Raw genomic sequence first — 21,860 nt, forward strand, 5'->3', positions numbered from 1 at the left:
ATATCAAGAAGACTGACAACTCTTCCACTTTCTCAAACGACCAGTATGAGACAGGCACAATCACGTCATCTGCCGCTCAAAGGTAAATGCTCCGAACGAATTGGATAGCAAAGGTTCCATCCTCAGAAGAAAGGTTTGTGTATTTGCTCATTTTTCTATGCGTTGCTTCCACCTTCGCTCGAGCGCAGCGCTACTGTGTTTGTCGCTCAGATTCAGACAAAGTCGCCAGTCTTCTTGATATGTTGTCTTAGCTATTAACCAACAGGAATTTCTTTCAATCAACGTACTACTTTGGCTGGTTTCATAAATTAGCATCATATTTCTGCGATCAATGTCCTACCAGTTTGTTGACTCAAAATCCTTAGATTGATAATCGATAATCTGACTACGTGGTATGTTTCTATAATGTATACTGTGTCGTTCGTATTGTACGTACTCTAGAAGGGTGATAAAATGCACTCGTGAACTTTACTGTTACATGTAATATATATATATATATGTACCTCAAACCTTCTCTGTTACTCTTCAAACTATCTCAAACCCGCTTTACATTTCCTCCATGTCTATTTTCCTTTTTAAATTTATACACATATATAAGCATTTTTCGAAAATATATCCTCATGAGACAGTAACTTTAAATAATCTTCCACATAACTTCGACAGCCCCTTATATAGTATATGAGTTCTACTGACCTCAATCATAGTACACTCTAAGACATTTTGTTCACTATTCAATAGCGTTTCGCGATGATAAATACATTTTTTTTTTGTTATTGCTTCCAATGCTACACGTACAGAGAAAACACTTATCTTCTACCTTACGAGCCGAGTTCCCATTTGATAATATGCGGCTCGATCGTCAACTTTTGCAGCAGTATCGATTGCATCACGTATTCGGTCGTGCAGATCTGACACGCACCATGTTTGCCCTTTTGGATGAACGGTTGAATGAAGATTCGGTCTTCCGGGCAGCCAATGATCACATAAGTGCCCGGCTTTTCCAAATTCGTTTCCCGAATCTTCTTGACCGAACGTGGATGTTTCTCCACCACCCCACCGCTCAGTTCGATCATCTGTTTTACATCCTTGCTGGATGGTTTCACCTGAGGCGTAATGAAGAATATCTTACCTTCGAAGAGCTTCGATCGGTTGGGCGATTCAAGCACCTTGTACAGGTCGCACTTAAACATATCGTCCAGCTCCTTCACGTCCAGCTTGTAAGATTCGACCGCCAGGAAGCATCCGGCCATGGCACTGTCCGTAATCCATTTGCTCGATAGCAGATACCTGACCGTGGTTATAGCGGTGATTAGTTTAACCGTCCGTGCCACCCGGGTCATCACCAGATGCGTAGCATCCGCCGGACCACTAGCAATGCGACCGCCGAGTGTCCTGTTGATATTAAGGATCCATTTTATAAAACTATAACCAAAAATATACTCGACGAAGGCAAACTTACATAACAGCCCTCGTCAATCCCTCCGTATTATCGATTTGAGAAAACATAATATTTGGTATACTGTCAGCATCCGGTTGCCGTTGACAAATAATATCAGCCGGAATCGGCTCCAACGGTGGAAGCGTACGCATTTTCTTAGTCGCTGTAGCCGGTTGAGGAGGTTCAGAAAGACTACGTTTGACTCGTTCGTGTGATTCCGGAGTCAAGTTAATAGGAGATTTCCACGCAGCTTTGAATGGGACAAGTTGGAATCAAATTTTAAATTTAAGAAAAATATAGAATCGAAAATACTCACTCATCAAATGTATAACCAAGTTGTAATCGATCCGGAACGGACAGTTCAGATTAAACTGCTGATACTTTGGTCCGTCGCACTGCTGCATCGCACTTAGATTGCCCAAAAGGATATCACTCAGCCACACCGTATTCACCGTCGGAATGTTCCATTCTTTGGCGTATTTGTATTTCTGATTGTCGATCCTTTTGCAGACCAGCACCGTGTTCGATTTGCTAAAGTACGGTGTCATTTTGGCGCCAGATTCCTCAATCATCTGTTTGATGCGCACTCGCTCTTCGCCTTCGAAGCCGGTAATAGACATGTTGTGCTTGGTGGCCGGTTTCTGATTGCCAAAGATGGAAGGCGTTGGAAGGTGCAAGGCTTGCCAGGGTGGAAGAAGTTGCTTCTTAAGGACAATGTCATTCAACCAATAGGAAGTGATGCAGCGCTTGGCGTCGCGAATGGCCTGCATGACGACGCCATGACGCTGCGTTCGGCAGAGGACGTGTGTAACTTTGGGACTGTAGCACTGCTCTATGTCGCCACCGTGCTTCTTGATGATGGTTTTCCAGTCCTCCACGTCATTCTTGTGGGTCTCGTCGTACTCGATTATGTAGAAGGTGCACCCAAGGAGGAACAATTCCGGATGTAGCTTGAGGTTCGGATTATGTCCGTAGTACTGAGGTCTAGGAAGTGGAGCTCGTCCTGGACTGAACGGTGGGGCTCCCTTAATAGCGGATGGAGATTGAGGAATTCCTGGAGTTCCCGGAGGTACTTGCTGAACAATTTGGTTGGCAACTGCACAAACAGGGGCTCCGGAATTGGTGATATTTCCAAGCGTACGACGTTGCTGCTGTTGCTGTATTGCTAGTAAATCCTGAGGCGAGCGAGGTGTCATGGTTTGCTGCAGTGCTGCATTGTGTTGTGCGGTCATCATCCGAAGAGTTCCAGCTGCTGATGGTTCAGCTGCTGCAGCCACTTCAGGGATATTAGGAACAACGCTTCCATTGGCCCCAAGGCGGTTGCTAAGCATATTGGCAAGAGCAGTTTTAGTTTGATTCTTCATCTGTTGTGAACCGGGAGGAACATTTGGATCTTGAGGATGTCCTACGGGAGGTCCCACGATGGTTTGCTGAATGGTAGCTGTTCCATCACCAACAACATCAGGTGGAAAACCACCAGCTCCTCGCGGAGAAATTGCTTGCCCTTGCTGAGGTTGACCGGGAACTCCCTTCTGTGCTTGCTCTCGCTGCATTTGCATTTGAATGAGTCTATGCTGGTGCTGTTGCTGCTGCTGCTGCTGTTGCTGCTGACGTTCGAGTTGCATCCGCTGTTGATGTTGTGGTGAAACATTCGGATCTACAGGGAACTGGCTCATGGGACTTCCAGGTGGACCAATATTTTGCTGAGTTATAGGGCTAAGTCCCGGAGCTCCCGGACGGACGACACCCTGGCGAGCGTTTTGCTGCTGAATCCATTGCATCTGTTGCTGCTGATTTAGTCCCGGGGGCATCGGTCCTCTGTAAATGATCTGCTGCTGACGGACACCAGGTTGCGCTCCAGGATGTCCCGGACGAGCTTGGAAAGCGGCCGCCTGCTGCTGTCTTTGCATGAGAACACGCTGCTTTGCCTGTAGACGATCGATGTACTCCTGGCGACTCGCAGGATCCAGCTTTTGCAATGTAGCGTGCGTCTGCGGATCCAGTTGAATGTACTGCCGTTGAACCTGGGGTCTTACTGTAGATCTGATAAACTGTGGCGGACCACCAGGTTGCTGTCCAGGAACTGCAGCACCCGATGGAACAATAGTTTGTTGAATGATGGTAGCTCCAGCAGGGATTCCTTGAGGTTGCTGTGGAAATTGCTGAATCGGAGATTGATTCGGTTGGTTCGGCTGCTGGATAGGACTTTGTGGTGTCCATTGTTGTTGCTGCTGAACTTGACTCGACTGTTGACCAGAAAGCAACTGCTGCTGGATGATTTCGCCATTGGGACCTGTCTGCTGCAGAATTTGATTACCATCCATAGGTTGAGAAGTCTGAGGAGGTCCCTGGCCGACGATCTGCTGCTGTAGTATGCCCGGACCTTGACCCGGTTGTTGACCCGGTTGCTGCAGCAACTGATGAACTGTTCCACCACTGGTTGAAAGCGTTTGCTGTAGGATTTGTTGCTGGGGTTGACCAGGCTGTGGACCCTGAACAGGTTGCTGGATAATTAACTGTTGCTGCGGTTGCTGTTGTTGAGACAGCATCTGCTGCTGAATAATGGTTTGCTGCTGGTTGGGAGCCATTTGTTGTTGTTGAACAACAATTGTTTGCTGTGGTTGCTGTTGTTGCCCGGGACCAGGCATCATTCCCGGTCCAATAGAAGTCATAATCTGCTGCTGTTGTTGCGGACCGGGAATACCCTGTTGTTGAAGCGGTCGTTGGTGAATTTGGACAATGTTTTGTCCCATGCCTGACGCTGATTGAACTGGTTGCTGAAGAATTTGCTGACCTTGCTGCTGTCCAGGACCCGGGCCGGCTCCACTAACGATGATCTGCTGACCTTGCTGCTGTTGTTGTTGCTGCTGTTGTTGTTGCTGCTGGTGTTGCTTTTGTTGCTGTAAATTCTGCATGTATTGAATTCGTTGTTGCGGAGTCATGGCCTGTATTTGTCCGGGAAGAGGTCCAGGAGCAGACGAAGTAATAATCTGCTGCTGATTGCCGCCTTGGTTGATGATGACAATATTCTGCGGTTGCCCTCCGGATTGTCCACTGCTGGGTGGTCCCTGCAGAACTTGCTGCTGCACAATACGTTGCACAATCTGCTGCTGTGGTGGTTGTTGACCAGGCGGAAGTCCAGCTCCGCCAGGTTTCTGCATTTGTTGTTGCTGAAGAATCTGTTGTTGCGATTGCTGTAGCTGTTGTTGTTGCTGCTGCTGCTGCTGCTGCTGCTGATTGGGAGGTTGACCGACTATCAGTTGCTTTGTGATGGTTTGATAATTGGAAGAAGGAGGATGAATAATCGTTTGTTGGATTATCTTCGGTTGTTGACCAATTCCACCTTGCAATTGCTGAATGTTCGGCTGCTGAATCAGCTGTCCTCCCTGGACCGGTTGTCCTGGTTGACCAGGAATTTGTTGTTGCGAAAGCGTGCGCTGTATCATAACGGGTTGCTGCTGTTGTTGAGGTGGTCCCGGTTGCTGACCTGGAAGTTGTTGTATCTGCTGTTGACTAATCTGAATCTGCTGCTGCTGACCAAGTTGCATTTGCTGTTGCTGCTGTTGCTGCTGCTGCTGCTGCTGCTGCTGAGGGCCCTGGTTTATCGTTATCTGACGAATGATCTTTTGCTGCTGAAGTTGCTGCTGCCCATTGGGCCCTTCAACGCCCGCGGTAAGGTTCGACATGATTTGTTGAATTTGCTGCTGCTGTTGCGTTTGTTGTTGCTGTTGAAGATTCTGCCCTCCTTTGAAAACAACCTGTATATTTTGCTTGGGTTGGCCGGGTGGTTGCTGTTGCTGAATAACCTGCTGTATGATTTGCTGGTTGGGTTGCCCCTGTTGCATGGGACCTTGATTCTGCTGAATGAGCTGCTGCTGCTGCTGTTGGGATTGTGCAGACTGCTGCTGCTGGTGGTGTTGTTGTAGCACTTGTTGCTGCTGTTGTTGTTGTTGTTGTTGGGACTGCAAGATTTGCTGTTGTTGCTGTTGATGTTGATGCTGTTGTTGTTGTTGCTGCTGCAATTGCTTTTGCTGCTGCTGTAGTAGCTGTTGCTGGGCCATTTTCTGCTGTATTTGATTAACGTTGTGCTGAACTTGCTGTTGCAACGTTTGCTGTTGAATATTCTGCTGCAACTGAACCTGGTTGGGTTGCTGCAAAGCTTGTTGCTGAATCTGTTGAATCTGTTGCTGTTGCTGTTGCTGCTGCTGTTGTTGGAGTTGAGCATTTTGCTGATGCTGCTGCTGGATCTGTAATTGCTGTTGCTGCTGTTGTTGTTGCTGTTGCTGTTGTTGTTGCTGTTGCTGTTGCTGCTGCTGTTGTTGTTGTTGCTGTTGCTGCTGTTGTTGCTGTTGTTGTTGCAAATGTTGCTGTTGCAACTGCATCTGTTGCAGAGGTGATTGGAGCTGTTGCTGTAGCTGCTGATGTGGTTGTTGTGGTTGTTGTTGTTGTTGCTGTTGTAGTGTTTGTTGATGCTGTTGTTGTTGTAGTGTTTGCTGTTGCTGCTGTTGTAGTGATTGCTGTTGCTGCTGTTGTAGTGATTGTTGTTGCTGATGTAGCGGTTGTTGCAAAACAATGCTTTGGAAAGATGTTTTATTAGTAAAAGTTAACGCAAATGGTCTAATTATGACAGTGACAGGGACAAAAATTCAAAAACAATACTTCAAGAAATGACGCTTCGATGTAAGACTTTTCCCTAGCACAGACATCAACATTGAAAACTGAGTAAATTTTAATAAAACTGTTTGAATTTGGTAAACAACATAAGATCCCACAAAATGTTGAGATAATCATTTGAACAATTTCGTTCGAAGTCTACTGATTAAATTATAAATCAGCAACATCCGCAGATGTTGTGCCCATCAAATGTTCTTTCGTGCTGAGAACTAGAGATCAAATTCCACCAGTACAATTCACGAATGACGGACCTCATTATTGAGAGATCAATAAGGGATCGTCCATTAATTATGTCACACTTTTAGGGGGGAGGGGGGTTTTGGAAACTGTGACGAGCCTTACAAAAAACAATTAAGGTCCATATTAAAAATGTGACAAAGGGGGAGGGGGTTGAAAATGGGCCAAATTTGCGTGACATAATTAATGGACCTTCCCTAATAAATTTTTCCCACACACTTAAACTTTTTGCCGAGAAGGGCACCACTGAGCAGCTCGACATTTTATTTTGCTGGATGAGTGAAAAACTCACAGTGGTCACTCATTTGAGCACAGCCGGTGCCGGTGGTGTAGTGGTAAGCACGAGGAGCGCGCACTACCAGGTATGATTGCGTGATATTTAAAATATATCGTAGTATTTTAAATACTTTGAGGACAGTAATAATTTTATTTTGAATACTTTTAAGGGTATTGAAAGTAAACAACATATAATTAACGATAATTAATGTAATGGTAAATAATTTAAATGTAATTAAAATAATATAAGTATCAATATTTAAAGTATTTAATGAAATTTAGAGTGTATTTAAAGTAATGAAAACAGTAATGACAAGATTTTAAATATTTGGTCAACAGGCTGCGTAGTAATGAAAGACTAGTGCCTGCCCCTCGGGTAAGCGTGACTGCTTCCTCACCCCAATGGGTCTGGGTTCAATCCCAGCCGAGGTCGATGGGATTTTTCTGAGGCATAAAAATCTCTGGTCACGTCTTACTTCGGAAGGGGAGTAAAGCCGTTAATCCTGGCATATTCGATTGCCGTCAATGGATGGCAATCGATGTACGTCGGTGATTGGCACTAGATTGCGGAACAGAGACCGACGTTAAATAAAGGAATGAAAAGAAGAAGAAGAAAAACTTGCCGAGATTTAGCAACATTTTTGTTTGTTTGCTGAGATCTCGGCAAAATTCCCATTTGTTAATTGAATCTCGGCAGGTTTTTTACTGAGATCCAGCAAAATAAAATGCCGAGCTGCTCGGTGGTGCCCATCTCGGTAAAAAATCTATGTGTGCAGTATCCCCTTTTTCAATTGATATTTTCAGTCTGTTAATGAGGTGGCAAAATCTTATCTGTGGAACATTCCCTATTATGTACCTATAGGCGGGGTGGGCTTCTTAGGCTGATCGCCTAAGACGAATTAAACCTACATACCTCTGTCCTTGAATTGGTTGTTGCTGCTGTTGAAGCTGCTGTGAATGTTGTTGTTGCTGCGTTTGTTGAACTTGGCTTACCATCTGCTGTGACTGTTGCTGTTGCTGTGGTGTCTGATGTGATGACGGTTGTAGTTGCAGCTGCTGCATTGGCTGTTGTTGTTGTTGTTGTTGTTGTTGCTGCTGTTGAGTATTTTGAGATTGTTGCATTGTGATCTGTGGAACAGGAAACAAAGTATTTTCACTTTGCCAATTTAATTCAAATTCAGTAAATCCGGCACGAATGCCACGATCATGATAAAGTGTCGTTAATAAATAAAAAAAATAAACTCACTTTCTGAAACTGTTGCTGTATTTGCAACTGTTGTTGCTGTTGCAATTGTATTTGTTGCTGCTGATGCTGAGTCGACTGTTGATTTTGAATGTGTGTTTGTTGTTGTTGCACAACTTGGTTGATCGGTCCAATAGGCCTGTTCAGGTTCTGCGATGGTTGCTGCTGTACTTGGGGTTGTTGCTGATGCTGCTGCTGCTGCTGTAGTTGTGCTTGTTGTGGCCCTGGTGGTCTGACCAACCTAGGACCGGCGGTTTGTTGCTGGCTTTGGTAGTTTTGATGAACTTGCTGCTGTTGCGGCTGTTGCTGCACTGGTACCGTCTGAACTGGGGCTACAGTTTTCGGAGCCTCTTGGATCGTTGGTTGACCTTGTGACACTGGGACTTCTTCTTCCTTCTTATTGCTACCGCTAGTCGGAACTTCTGTCTTGGCAAGATTTTCCTCGAAATCAAAACCAATTATGCTTGATAGAGGCTTTTCTGGTTCCGTTTTTTGTGCCGGAGTTGCCGGGCGCGGTGCTTGCTTGAATATTCTAGGTGTAATGACTAATCGTGGATGATAGGGTGCGCTAGCTATGAGGCTCTTTGCTTTCAAACTCTCAATAACCCAGTCGGGAGTGACTACAGTTACGCCGCCTACGCTGGCTGCCTTGGCGTAAATCGAACCCTTGGTATTTCCACTAACCAAATGTGTGGTCTGTCTATCGAATAGATTCCTAACCTTGCCACCGTTGAAGGTGATAACTGTGTACAATTTCTTCAGATCTCTATTGTCCAGCTGGGTAGCGGCAAATGTGAGATTACTAAACAAGGCCGACTTGAGCGGGAAGTACGCCTTTGTGGACGCCAATCGACCTAGACGGACCGATGCCAGTACCCAAGCTTCCGTGACGGAAGGAACGTCGTACAGTTCCGCCGCTTGGGCTATGTCGTTTTCGTCGTAATTGGCACCGCACACGACGTGGGTAATAAAGTCCATGTAGGAGGAGATTGATGCTCCGCCATCTTCGAGCAACTTGGCGATCTGTTAAAAATAGGTTGCAAACAAATAAAGGTTTTTTAAGGGCTAGGAATATAATGTCAAATTTCATTATTTTATGAATGCTTCTAGTGCATGAAGTGTCTTCAAAGCGGACCTGAACTCAACTCAAAAATTGTTTACCTCCGAGAAGTGGTCCGAACAAATGATGTTATGTTCCATGTAAGATTCCTAAGGTCTAAAATGTTGGAACACTCGTTGAAACGACGCAAGCGAGAGCGCAAAATAATTGGATTTTTAACTTTTGAAGTCCTTAAATGTAATCACACGTTAAACTATTTTTGAGATGGTGCTGTTTCCTTGGTATACATCGTTGAAATGCAGTATGGGAGAAGAGAGAAAACTAATTATTTTCATTAATTACAAGCAGTAATCAAGAATTCACGTGGCCAAGTGCATATAGGTAGTAAATATCTACCTTGTTTGGAACTTTTACTTTAAAATCTAGACCAACATTTGAAAAGGACGTAGCTCCAAAATGTAAACAAACCATATTTTGCCACATATAGACAGAACAGTTCTAAATAGAGCTGGACTTAGGGCCTAACAACTTTTGAAAACAATGACTTCTATCGATGATTTCTAGAAATTCAAGGCTCGCCCACGCAAACTAACATCCTCATCAAGTAGGGAGAGACTTCTCCTATCCGATGGGTATTGTTCTCAAAGTTCTGTGCAAAGTTATCCTGAATCGGATACAGGAGAAGATCGACGCGACTCTCCGACGGCAGCAGGCAGGATTCCGTGCCGGAAGATCTTGTGTGGACCATATTGTCACGCTCCACATCATCCTGGAGAAGGTCAATGAATTCCAAGAGTCCCTTTATTTGGTATTTATTGACTACGAAAAAGCTTTCGACCATCTCAATCACGAGAATCTGTGGGGCGCCCTGAGACGCAAGGGAGTCCCGGATAAAATCGTCAACTTCATCGAAGCGCAGTATGAGACTTTCACGTGCAGAGTTCTGCATAACGGAGGCTTGTCCGACAATATTCGGGTAGTCGCTGGTGTGAAACAAGGATGTATACTATCACCGCTACTGTTTCTCATCGTAATCGACGAGATCATGGTAGGTGCAATTGACCGTGTACCGAACCGTGGCCTGCTTTGGCAGCCTATCACCATGGAGCATCTCAACGACTTCGATTTGGCTGATGATGTTGCTCTACTAGCACAACGGCGCTCTGATATGCAGAGTAAGCTCAATGACCTAGCCGAACGCTCCTCTGCGGCTCAACGTCTACAAGACCATATCGTTGAATATCAACACGGGCAACCCTTCCAACTTTACGGTAGCGGGGCAAGCAGTGGAGAAGGTCGAAAGTTTTCAATAACTTGGCAACCAAATAGCGTCGGACAATGTCTGTAGTATCGAAATATTTCCAAACAGATTCACAGTGATTTTGTGGATTAAGCATGGTCTATTGCCATGTATACTAGATGTTATAGGTTCTCCAAATCCTCCTGGAGATCAGTTGATTAGTTCTACTAGTTCAACCATGACTGGGACGATGTTTATAGTATCAAAGTACATCAAAACAGATTCATAGTGTCTATGTGGATTATGCACGAACTATTGCCACGTATACCAGAAGCTCTAGGTTCTCCAAATCGTCCTGGAGTTCAGATGATTATTCTACTAGTTCAACCATTACTAGGATAATGTCAGTAGTATCGAAATATGCCCAACACTATGAATCTGTGTCTTCGTGGATAATGAACGACCTATTTCTATGTATACCAGATGTTCCCAAATCGTCCTGAAGCTCAGCTGATATGTTCTACTAGATCAACAAAGTCTGAGATAATATCTGTAGTATCGAAATATCGATTTGGAAATCCTAGAACATCTGGCATACACGGAAATAGGTTGGCATGATCCCCATAGACACTGCATATCTTTTTGGACATATGTCGAGTCTACTGATATTGAATTAGTCTTGGGTGATCTGAACTGAACTGATCTTCAGAATGATTTCAGAACCTTTCTTCTTCTTCTTCGCATTTTTCAAGCTTATTGCATATCGCATATTAGCTTATTGCGTGCTCTCAACTTAGTGTTCTAGATGCACTTCCACAGTTATTAATTGAGAGCTTTCGATGCCTGTACCATTTTTGCATTGGTATAATTGTGTGGCAAGGCAAGTCCAATCATACTTTTTATGCCCAGGGAAGTCGAGAAATTTTCCAAACCGAAAAATTCCCTTACCGGACCGGGAATTGAACCCAGCCACCTCCAGCATGGTCTTGCTTTGTAGCTGCGCCTTTACCGACTGAGCTAAGGGAGGCCCTTTAACATCTTGTATACATAGTAATATGTCGGGTATGATCCACTTAGACACTATGAATCTGCTTGGACATATTTCGATACTACAGACATTATTCCAGTCTTGGTTGATCTAGTAGAACAAATCAACTGAACTCCAGGACGATTCGAAGAACCAAGAATATCCGGTATACCTGGCAATTAGTCGCATTATACGATTCGTTTATGATTCGACAACCTAAAATGCTACGACTTATAACGAATATACGTTGTATACGAGTACCCCGAATACAACGTATGACTCGTCTAATTTTGCATAGCATTTGCAATGTAAAATTAGACGAACTATACGTTGTATTTGGGGTACTCATATACAACGTATATTCGTTATAAGTCAGGTAACACAGTAGGCATGTCCATATAAGAATTAAAAAATATAATGAAAATGTCTCACATGACCATTTGTTGGAGTAAATCGGTAACGCAGTGTGCTGATCACCTCCTTGGAGACCGAACGTCACCCCTAGCAACCTAAGTTTTCTTAAATAAACAACGGTGAAAAACTTTTCATTCCTGTTCAAGACTCCACTCAAGCTAGTCGTTAAATAAAATCCATTCTACTTTTAAACTTTGCTGTTCCGGTTCTTTCTAACCATCAAGAGGTTATGGGCGACTCACGCAAGGATTTGGTCCACGGGATCCCGCAGTTCTCGGGCACCGGTTTCGACAATTGGCAATTTCGAGTGGAGAAGTATCTGAAGTCCGTGAAGCTGTTGGATATCATCAAGAAGGATCCTCCGATGGAAGCGGCCGAGCTCACGAAGTTCCAGGAAGATGACGGTAAGGCGGCGTTCCTGCTGACGTCATTTGTTCATGACGATTTGCTGCATTTGGTGCGGGACAAGGAGACGTCCAAGGAGATGTGGATGAGCCTTGAATCCGCCTACGCCAAGAAGTCCGTCTCGTCGCAGACATTCGTCAGGAAGCAACTTGCGAAGCTACGAATGATGGAAGGTTCGTCTGTGAAAGATCACCTGAAAACCTTCGAAGAGCTGATCCGACAACTGAAGCTGGCCGGAGCGAAGCTTGAAGAGAACGATATTGTGTCCCAGCTGTTTGCTACCCTTCCCGAGTCGTTCGATCCGTTGGTTACGGCACTGGAAAATCTAGGTGAGGAAAACCTAAAACTGGATGTTGTTCGCGAGCGCCTTCTTGCCGAGGAGCTCAAGAAAACCGACCGGGCAGCGGATTCCTGCCAAGAGAAACCTGCAGCATTCCAAGGATCGAAGCAGAAGCCTGGTAAGTTCACCGGAAAGTGTAACCGTTGCCAGAAGAAGGGGCACAAGGCCAAGGACTGTCGTGTGAAGTTGAAGACAGATGGGCGCGCTGAAGCTAACGCTGCTGCTGGAGGTAAGGCGGTGGCTTTTATGACCGGGAGTTCCTTTCAAACAAAGGACGAGGGAGCAGTTTCCTTTAAGCTGGATTCCGGAGCCTCGGACCACCTTGTGAATGTGAAGCACTGTTTCGCCGACCTCACGAAGCTGAAGCACCCTGTCGTCATAAACGTGGCGAAGGATGATCAATCCCTGATTTCCCGGCACAGTGGCACGATCAACGGCGTCAACAAGGAAGGTAACTATATCAGCTTGAAGAACGTCCTCTTCGTACCAGATCTTCGAGCGAACTTGCTATCTGTGAAGAAGATGGCAAAAGCGAATCTTGATGTCACATTCACGAAAAAGGAAGCGATCATGAAGCAAGGTCGTGACCTGATTGCGAGATGTCCCATGCGGGGCGATTTTTACGAGCTCGATCTCCGTGTCGATACGGTGGCGGCCAACATGTGTGGAGCTGTGACTGGTAACCTGTGGCATCGTCGACTGGCTCATTTGGGGAGCAAGAGTTTGCAGACACTCGCGAAGCATGGCATGGTAACAGGTATTCCCGAGAAACCAGATAAATTGGATTTTTGTGATGTTTGTGTTCTCGGAAAGCAGTGCCGAGAACCATTCACGGGTACTAGAGTCCGTGCTACAAGACCTCTAGAACGAGTGCACTCCGATGTGTGCGGTCCAATTACACCAGCGGCTTGGGATGATTCTCGGTACTTCGTCTCCTTTATTGATGATTACACGCACTTTGCAGTAGTATATCCCATCAAGAAGAAGTCCGAGGTGTTCCAGAAGTTTCGAGAGTACGAGGCCATGGCGAGTGCCGCTCTGGGACATTCGATTTCGAAGCTGACTGTCGACCAAGGGCGCGAGTATTGCTCCAATGACCAGCGTGATTGGTACGTTTCCAAGGGGATCCAAGTCGAGCCAACCGCAGCGTACACACCACAACAGAATGGAGTGTCCGAACGGTTCAATCGGACAATCGTCGAAAAGGTGCGTGCGATGCTGATTGAAGCCCAAACTCCGAAGAATCTGTGGAATGAAGCGGTTCTAGCGGCGGTATACCTGACGAACAGAAGTCCAACCACCGCGGTATCTGATTGGAAGACTCCTGCGGAAATGTGGACTGGTCACAAGCCGGACGTTAGTAAACTACGTGTGTTCGGCTGTAAAGCATTTGCTTGGGTGTCCACGGCACAGAGTAAGAAACTGGATCCGAAAAGCAAGCCTGCTGTGATGATCGGCTATGCGCCGAACGCCTACCGCCTCTGGAACAAAGAGAAGAAGCAGTTATTCCTAGCCAGAGATGTCAAGTTCGATGAAAACAGTTTTCCGTTTGCCACCCAGATCCGTGACGAAACTCCTTTGGTTGTTGCTCCGTACGAGTTCGAGGATCAAGATGAGGAAGACGTGCAAACCCCTGAACAGTCCGTTCAACCCGATGAGCCGCTGGTGGCTCAACATGACGACATCCTGACTGATGATGAAGAAGGCGAGGTTGAAGACGACGGTGTTGAAGAAACCGGAGCGCTCCCTTCGCAACTAGACCGTGGTTCAAACCTCGAAATGGAAACCCCGAGGCGCAGCGAACGGGAGCGCAGACTCCCCGGTAAGTTGAAAGAATTTCTGGTTGGAAAAATTTTCACTGCCGCGCAATCCTATTCTGCAGATGTTCCCCATAACGTTTCCGATGTACTATTTGACGGTTCCGTTGGACGAGATGAGGCCGAGCGTTCGATCTTCGATGTCCCGGAGGCGTACAAGGAGATCGCTGGACGAGCCGACGAAGCTCTTTGGCAGCAAGCGGTCCGTGAGGAACTGCAGTCGCTAGCGGACAACCATGCTTGGCGATTGGTGAGATGCCCTGCTGGTGTGGTTCCGCTCAAATCGAAATGGGTCTTCCGAATCAAGCCGGACGAGCATGGCGAACCGATCCGTTACAAGGCGCGCTTGGTGGCGAAGGGATTCCAACAGAAGCCCGGAGTCGACTACAACGAAACATATTCCCCCGTAGCAAAGTTAGCCACGATACGAACCGTTCTTGCTGTAGCAACCCACCGAAGGATGCACGTTCACCAACTCGATGTGAAGACCGCATTCCTCTACGGTGAGCTTGAAGAAGACGTCTACATGGCCATACCCGAAGGAGTTGCTGCACCGCCGAACTTCGTTTGCAAGCTGGATCGATCGCTGTACAGACTCAAGCAAAGCCCCCGCTGTTGGAACAACAAGCTAAACGACCTTCTACTGGATTTCGGCTTTACCCGTTCCCGGCATGATTACTGTCTATATACCAGGATCGACGATCGAGGGGGGGTATACTTTTTTTTTTTTTTTTTTTTGTCTTTATTTTAGAGATTTTTAGCCTGAGGCTAGTTCATCTCTTAGGGGGGGGGTATACATAATCATCTACGTGGACGATTTGCTCGACTGGACCTGGTGAAGGAGATCAAGCGTGCTCTTTCCAAGAAGCTCCAGATGACGGATTGCGGCGTGGTTAATCATTTCCTTGGAATGAAGATCCGATACGACCGCGCCACCGGATGCATGTACCTGGCGCAAGAAGCTGCTGTGGACCGTGTGCTGACGAAGTTCGGCATGCAAGACTGTAACCATGTCAAAACCCCAATGGAGAAAGGCTGTTTCCTGCCACCACAAGCTGCGAATCCTGTGTCGCATCCATACCGTCAATTGCTGGGCAGCCTGATGTATACGATGCTGTGTGTTCGACCGGACATATGCTACGCTGTTGGATACCTAGGGCGCTTCCAAGTTCAACCTGATGAGGCCCACTGGCAAGCCCTGAAGAGAGTGGTCCGTTACGTGAAGGGAACGAAGAACTTGAAGCTCCAGTACAAGCAAAACGACGACGCCGAGGCACTTGTCGGGTACGCAGACGCTGACTGGGCATCGGATGCTGAGGATAGGAAATCCGTTAGTGGCTTCGTCTTTAAGGTCTTTGGGAACACCGTGTCTTGGGCAAGCCGCAAGCAACAAACCGTTGCACTGTCGTCGTGTGAAGCCGAGTATGCAGCTTTAAGTGCCGCGGCCTCCGAAGGGCTTTGGCTGCACGGAATCCTTGAAGACCTGAAGCAAGTTCGACCGGACACGGCATTCAAGGTGTACGAAGACAACCGTGGGTGCATTGCAATGGCCACAAACACCGAAAGCAAGCGTGTCAAGCACATCGATGTAAAGCACCATTTTTTGCGCGACCATGTGGCACAAGGAAGACTTCAAATCGAAGCAATTGATACAGCAAACCAAATAGCGGACACGTTCACCAAGCCCCTGGAACCTGGACGTTTCCGCGAACTGAGGACCCTCCTAGGACTGACCGATTCAGGGGGGGTGTTGGAGTAAATCGGTAACGCAGTGTGCTGATCACCTCCTTGGAGACCGAACGTCACCCCTAGCAACCTAAGTTTTCTTAAATAAACAACGGTGAAAAACTTTTCATTCCTGTTCAAGACTCCACTCAAGCTAGTCGTTAAATAAAATCCATTCTACTTTTAAACTTTGCTGTTCCGGTTCTTTCTAACCATCAAGACCATTCGACAGACCCCAAGAATTGAAAATGATAATTTTTCGATTTTACAGGGTGTTTGGTTTGAACCGGTAAAAAATTGAGCAAACTAGAGCCAAATGAACAACAAAATGTATGACAGCAAAATAATCCGGGACGCAAAGGTTAAAATGAATTCCGCATTTTTTGTGTTAACACATCAGTCCCTTCACGATTTTCGCGGCATCATTAAATATTTCAGCGATATTCTCGACTGATGTAACAGCCCTGCAGTCAACGGTCGATCTTTCAACACCGCAAGCTTAGTATATGGCAGTAGGGTGGTTCAAAATATCGATATTGCTCAACCCTGCTCAATCAATTCAATGATCAGGTCCTGATCATTCTAGATAGAGCTGGAATTAGGGCGAAACAGCTTTTGTAAACAATGACTTCTATCGATGATTTCTGGGAACTTAAGGCACGCCCACGCAGACCAACATAACCATCGGATAGTGGAAGTCTTTCCCTACCCGATGAGGAAGTTGGTTTGCGTGGGCGAGCCTTGAATTTCTAGAAATCATCGATAGAAGCCATTGTTTACAAAAGTTTTTTTTTTTTTTTGCTTTATTATAGACTTTCAGCCTGTAGCTGGTTCGTCTCTTTGAAGGATTGGGGCTCCTGAGGGGGTCCCGGATAGAGAAAATAAATAAATTACATAGTGTTTGTTACAGAGTTTACAGCCCTAATTCCAGCTCTATCAAGCATTCTCAACAAAAAATTGAACTCATTTGGTTGCGATTTCATACTGCACTAACCCTTTGAAGTTGATATGGAAATTACTATGGAAAAATGAACTTTTTGTTCTCATCGTTTTTGTGTTGCTCCATCATAATGATTTTAGATACATTTCGTATTACTTTCAAGTTAATTAACCATCAAGAACGATGTTTTAATCGATCTCAACGATTTTCATATCAATGTATTCCGCTTAATAACACATAATCCTTATATGATATCTTGTCTATATTAAAAGTCGCAATTCCTGTGTACCAAATATGAAGTTTTTGGATGTGGGCTCCACTTTTAAAGTATGTATTTTCTGAATACACCTGGAGTGTTCATCCCTTGTGGAACCTCCCTTAGCTCAGTCGGTAAAGGCACAGCTACAAAGCAAGACCATGCTGGAGGTGGCTGGGTTCGATTCCCGGTCCGGTCTAGGCATTTTTCGGGTTGGAAAATTTCTCGACTTCCCTGGGCATAGAGTATGATTGTACTTGCCACACAATTATACTAATGCAAAAATGGTAGCAGGCATCGAAAGCTCTCAATCAATAACTGTGGAAGTGCATCTAGAACACTAAGTTGAGAGCACGCAATAAGCTAATGTGCCAAACGCAATAAGCTTGCAATGCGAGGAGGAAGGAAGGAAGTGTTCATCCCTTAAGAACCACATTTATGAGGAATTTCATGATGAATAGAATCCTTGTACTGTTAAACTATGAGGTAGATTATGAGTTCAAAATGAGTTATATGAACAATTTAAGCAGAGTCTTTTTAGAGGGTGTAAGCAATGAGTCAGTTTCCATTCTTAAAGAGGCTCTCAGCCTTTGGCTGGTTCGCTTCTGCGGGTTGTAAAAAAAATCTGCTAGGTAGCCCGCGAGCAGTTGAAAAGAAAATTGTAAGGAACTAACTTTTCAACTTAGATGTAGGAGTACATAAACTTCATTAACAAACATCACCGGTTTTACATTGCGAACACCTTACCTTAGGATCTAGCGTTCCGGTGATGAAGCACTTGACACTCCTGAACAGATCGTCCCGTATCTTCAGATTCTCCAGAGCGCTGGTGGCTGTGGCTGTTGCTGATGCTGCTGCCGTCGCGGAGGTTACTCCCGAGGAAGTGCTAGCCACAGAATCGTTCGCCGGTCCACTTTCATCGTTCACACTCATCGTCTTGGGCAGTGCTGCTACTGTTATGGCACACGTAGGACAACAATGACAATCTGGGCGAGATTATAACTATTTTCACGGAAAATAATCCACCGCGACCATTGTCGGTAAACACTTTCATCACTCTGTCCCCGAGCGACCGAGCACAAACACAACAAATCACGAAACCAATGCTCCGTAGCTCTTGCGGTGGCCGTCCGTAGTCGTAGAACAGGAGGAAGAAAAAAAAATACGCAAGCGTGTGTTGTGTATACAAACTACGGAACTCGGAAAAACTACCAACACACCGACACTAGCAGCCGTCCCCAAACGGGAGGCAGAAGGAAGAAAAGAATCCCGAGATGTTAAATTTGAACACTTTTGTAAACAATTTTTCGCCTACGAAACCCGAAGCAAACAGGAAAATTTTAGTATCTTTAGGTCCACTGCACCTGACCGCACACTTTTGCACTATTTTCCGCCGACGATGGACACTTTTTCATCGCTTTTCGAGAAAAAATACACCGAGTTGAAAAATGCTGATGGGAAATCTTGACGCACTTCGATTTTTTGCCACGACCGGTGTGATTGTGTGCGTGTGAGATTTGGCAGTCAGCAAAATTTTTTGACAGAAGCTGGGTAGCCGTCAGGACAAATAGGGTGACCCAAATGGATGGGTGTTTGATGTAAACAAGAAGTAGGATTTTGATGCTGGATTCACAGATTCGATGATGAGATTGAGTGACGGTGTCTCTGAAAGAAAACCGCATTTGAAAAAACAGTATCGCTGAAACACCCACCAAAAGAACACTAACCTAATAAGGTTCGCCCCTTTCATATGAGGCTAGTTTCGAAACGTTCTGTTAGCCCATCTAGAGCAATATTTTTCCAAATTTTCCAGTGTCCAAAAAACAAAAAAATGTTTGGAAAAATGGCAATTAAAAATTTTCAAACTAGCATTAGAGTTTTAAGTAAAAGTATGAATGCAAATGAAGGTAGAGCTCCTAAGCTTTTGTTTGGTGAGTGTTTCATCGATACTGATTTTTTTTAATAATAATGTTATTCTACCACCATAATAAAATAAAATACCATACATGAACACACAGAGACTAGATTACTGAAGTCGGCAAAATTTTACTGGGTTTTTAAACAGCTGAGTTTTCAGTAATCAACCCCGTAGTTTTTACCTCGGTTTTTACTTTAACTCAAAACTCTATAAATCGCAGAATCTCTGAACTGTCTTAAATTACCGTAAAGAAATTGCTGTATGCATCATCAGTAATTTATTTATTTACCTTTATTTTTTGCTGAGTTTTTCAGTATATTTATTTCAGTATTTTGATGAATAAGTCAGTACTTTTTATCAAAAATATTTATTTACTGTAGTTGAAGATTTTTTTTTATGGTTCCATACGATGGATAGCTATTCCAAAACTACCCAAATTTGGGTAGAATCCACCCAGATCTGTCAAAACTGAACCTACCCAAAAATGGGTAAACTGTGTTGGGAGTGACAACTATACCCAAATTTGGGTAGTTTTGAAATAGCATGTAGTGTCAACGATCAAAAATTTAAATTTTGATTTAAAAATCGAGATGAATGTCTACGGGATAAAAATAATCATTGTGCTCAGAAAACGAAGCTCTATCAGGTGATGTATGAAAAGCGGTATATTTTTCGAAGTTAAACAAGCCAATTAATCAAAATCCTCGGTCAGCTGGAGATACTTCTTGATCAACCTGTCATCTTGGGATAATATCAGCGTGCACAATTTGAACTATTGAAAAGGTTAAGAACTCCAGAATGCACTTTATCACCCTGAAGTCTTGAAAAAAGAACCAAAGGACTATACTGAAATTTATTATCAGGTCCGGATCTTTCACAACATTCCCATGATAATATCTGATAAACCAGTACTCTAACGATAATCTTCAGACTTGATCAACTTGTAATCTTGAAATTTAATCTAGAGAACTTTATAGAAATCTTCGGTTAACTGGAAATCTTTCAAATACTTCCTGATATTGAAAAAAAAATCGACAGTGAGCATGCTTAAGGGCGTATACGCGATTCTCTTTGCATTGCTACAGCTAAGCGAAATTATTTTCTAGAATTCTCGATGAACATTTCAAATGGTCCTATCTGCTTTGATCGATTCTCTTCACCGACTTTCTTTTTTCATAACCACTGCTATGCAAACAGATTTCGCGCTAATTCTACCACATAATTTGATAAAGTAGGTTCTTATCTAGCGTCCAAAACGTCAAATACAACAGGGAAAGGTTTTGCAGCTGAGTAATTGACGAAAGAGAAAGTCGATGAAGAGAATCGATCAAAGCAGATAGGACCATTTGAAATGTTCATCGAGAATTGGTTCAATTCAGAGTTGTAACAGGTTGTATTGGCTATCAAAAGCAACAGCAAACGCACCGTGAAACGGTAAATCTGGCGAGTTATTAACAAAAGAGAAAATCGACGAAGAAAATCGATCATCGCGTATATGCCCTTAAGCATGCTCACTGTCGAAATATCCGAGAAATTGTAAATTTTGAATAGTTTCTGATACATATTCAGAATAACACTTGATAAACCGTATCATTTACCAAGACTTTGAAAAATGTATAAATGAACTTATTGATATCTTATTGAAAATCAGGGAGTATCCATAATGTGTACTTCCACAAAGTTTCTTGAACTTAAACTTATTTCCATGAACTCCAACAAAACTCCCTGAACTTCTTCCCAATTCATTAAACTTATCCGAAGCTCTCTTAGCCTGACGTTCTTGAATTTGTGAAGTTCTGCGAAAACCTGGAAATGTGAATCCTGATGAATGTGGGCGTCTTAGTGGAATACCTGTATGTAGGGTGGATGCTGAGAGAGAGAAGGATTAGTATTTTCCATTTAATTCCACTACTTTATTTGCTTATCCTTGACAGATACGCGTATTTCGTCTACAATGTGCAGACTTCTTCAGTGTCTTGTACTAATACTCGACTGTAGAAAACATCGCATTTACCGAATATATATATTCGGTAAATGCGATGTTTTTCTTCAGTGGAATTAAATGGAAAATACTGGAAATATTTTTCCACTTCTAAGAAGTTTAATGAACTTATACGATATTTCCATTGCTTACACAAACTGAATTTCTACCAAGATTGCTGAACTTGTACATATTTACCACAGACAAACAGAAATAACACCTGAAATATTTATCACTGAAAAACACCGTCTCTAAATCACTATCGCCATCTGTTGAGGGCCTCCCTTCGCTCAGTCGGTAAAGGCGTAGCTACAAAGCAAGACCATGCTGGAGGTGGCTGGGTTCGATTCCCGGTCCGGTCTAGGAATTTTTCGGTTTGGAAAATTCCTCGACTTCCCTGGGCATAGAAGTATGATTGGGCTTGCCACACAATTATACCAATACAAAAATGGTACAGGCATCGAAAGCTCTCAATTAATAACTGTGGAAGTGCATCTAGAACACTAAAAGTTGAGAGAACGCAATAAGCTAATATGCGATATGCAATAAGCTTGAAATGCGAAGAAGAAGAAGAAGATCTGTTGAGTACACTATCATGAGTAGCACACTCAACAGATGGCGGTAGTGTATAAACTTCAAACGCCAAGGCACTTGACTATGCGTGCCACAGTTGACGATACCGTGGACCCCCGTTATTCTGAACAGTTTGAATCCTACTAATCTGCACGCCGTGCAAACTAAAAAGTGCTCAAACGTCATTTCTCGCGTCACTCTTCAAAAGGTCCTTAGTAACAAATGTAAACAAATCGAGTTAAGTAATACAAAACTATTGCTCTTCTATCATTGTATGTGATACAAAAACACCCATC

The 21,860-nt window shown here is 44.3% G+C and overlaps 1 protein-coding gene across 1 annotated transcript; it reads right to left on the minus strand.

The window, feature by feature from the left end:
* Window positions 1-299: 299 nt before the first annotated feature.
* Window positions 300-18,580, minus strand: Ptip (PAX transcription activation domain interacting protein). Its single transcript, XM_065220618.1, has 6 exons — window positions 17,840-18,580; window positions 7,872-8,891; window positions 7,539-7,753; window positions 1,755-6,013; window positions 1,460-1,688; window positions 300-1,392 (listed from the first exon to the last, which is right to left on the minus strand). The coding sequence occupies exons 1-6, from the start codon at window positions 18,023-18,025 to the stop codon at window positions 819-821; spliced, it is 6,483 nt and encodes a 2,160-aa protein (XP_065076690.1). The 5' UTR covers window positions 18,026-18,580; the 3' UTR covers window positions 300-818.
* Between the last annotated feature and the right edge of the window lie 3,280 nt (window positions 18,581-21,860).

Source organism: Ochlerotatus camptorhynchus, unplaced genomic scaffold, assembly GCF_037179485.1.
Source record: "Ochlerotatus camptorhynchus isolate MF236.1 unplaced genomic scaffold, CSIRO-AGI_Acam_v1.1 ptg000130l, whole genome shotgun sequence".
NCBI classification, from domain to species: domain Eukaryota; kingdom Metazoa; phylum Arthropoda; class Insecta; order Diptera; family Culicidae; genus Ochlerotatus; species Ochlerotatus camptorhynchus.

Coding starts and splice junctions, on each gene's coding strand:
- Ptip (XM_065220618.1), bottom strand. CDS start 18,025: ATGAGTGTGAACGATGAAAGTGGACCGGCGAACGATTCTGTGGCTAGC. Junction 7,754..7,871: donor TACAGCAACAGTTTCAGAAA/GTGAGTTTATTT, acceptor CCTGTTCCACAG/ATCACAATGCAACAATCTCA. Junction 1,393..1,459: donor GGATTGACGAGGGCTGTTAT/GTAAGTTTGCCT, acceptor TAATATCAACAG/GACACTCGGCGGTCGCATTG.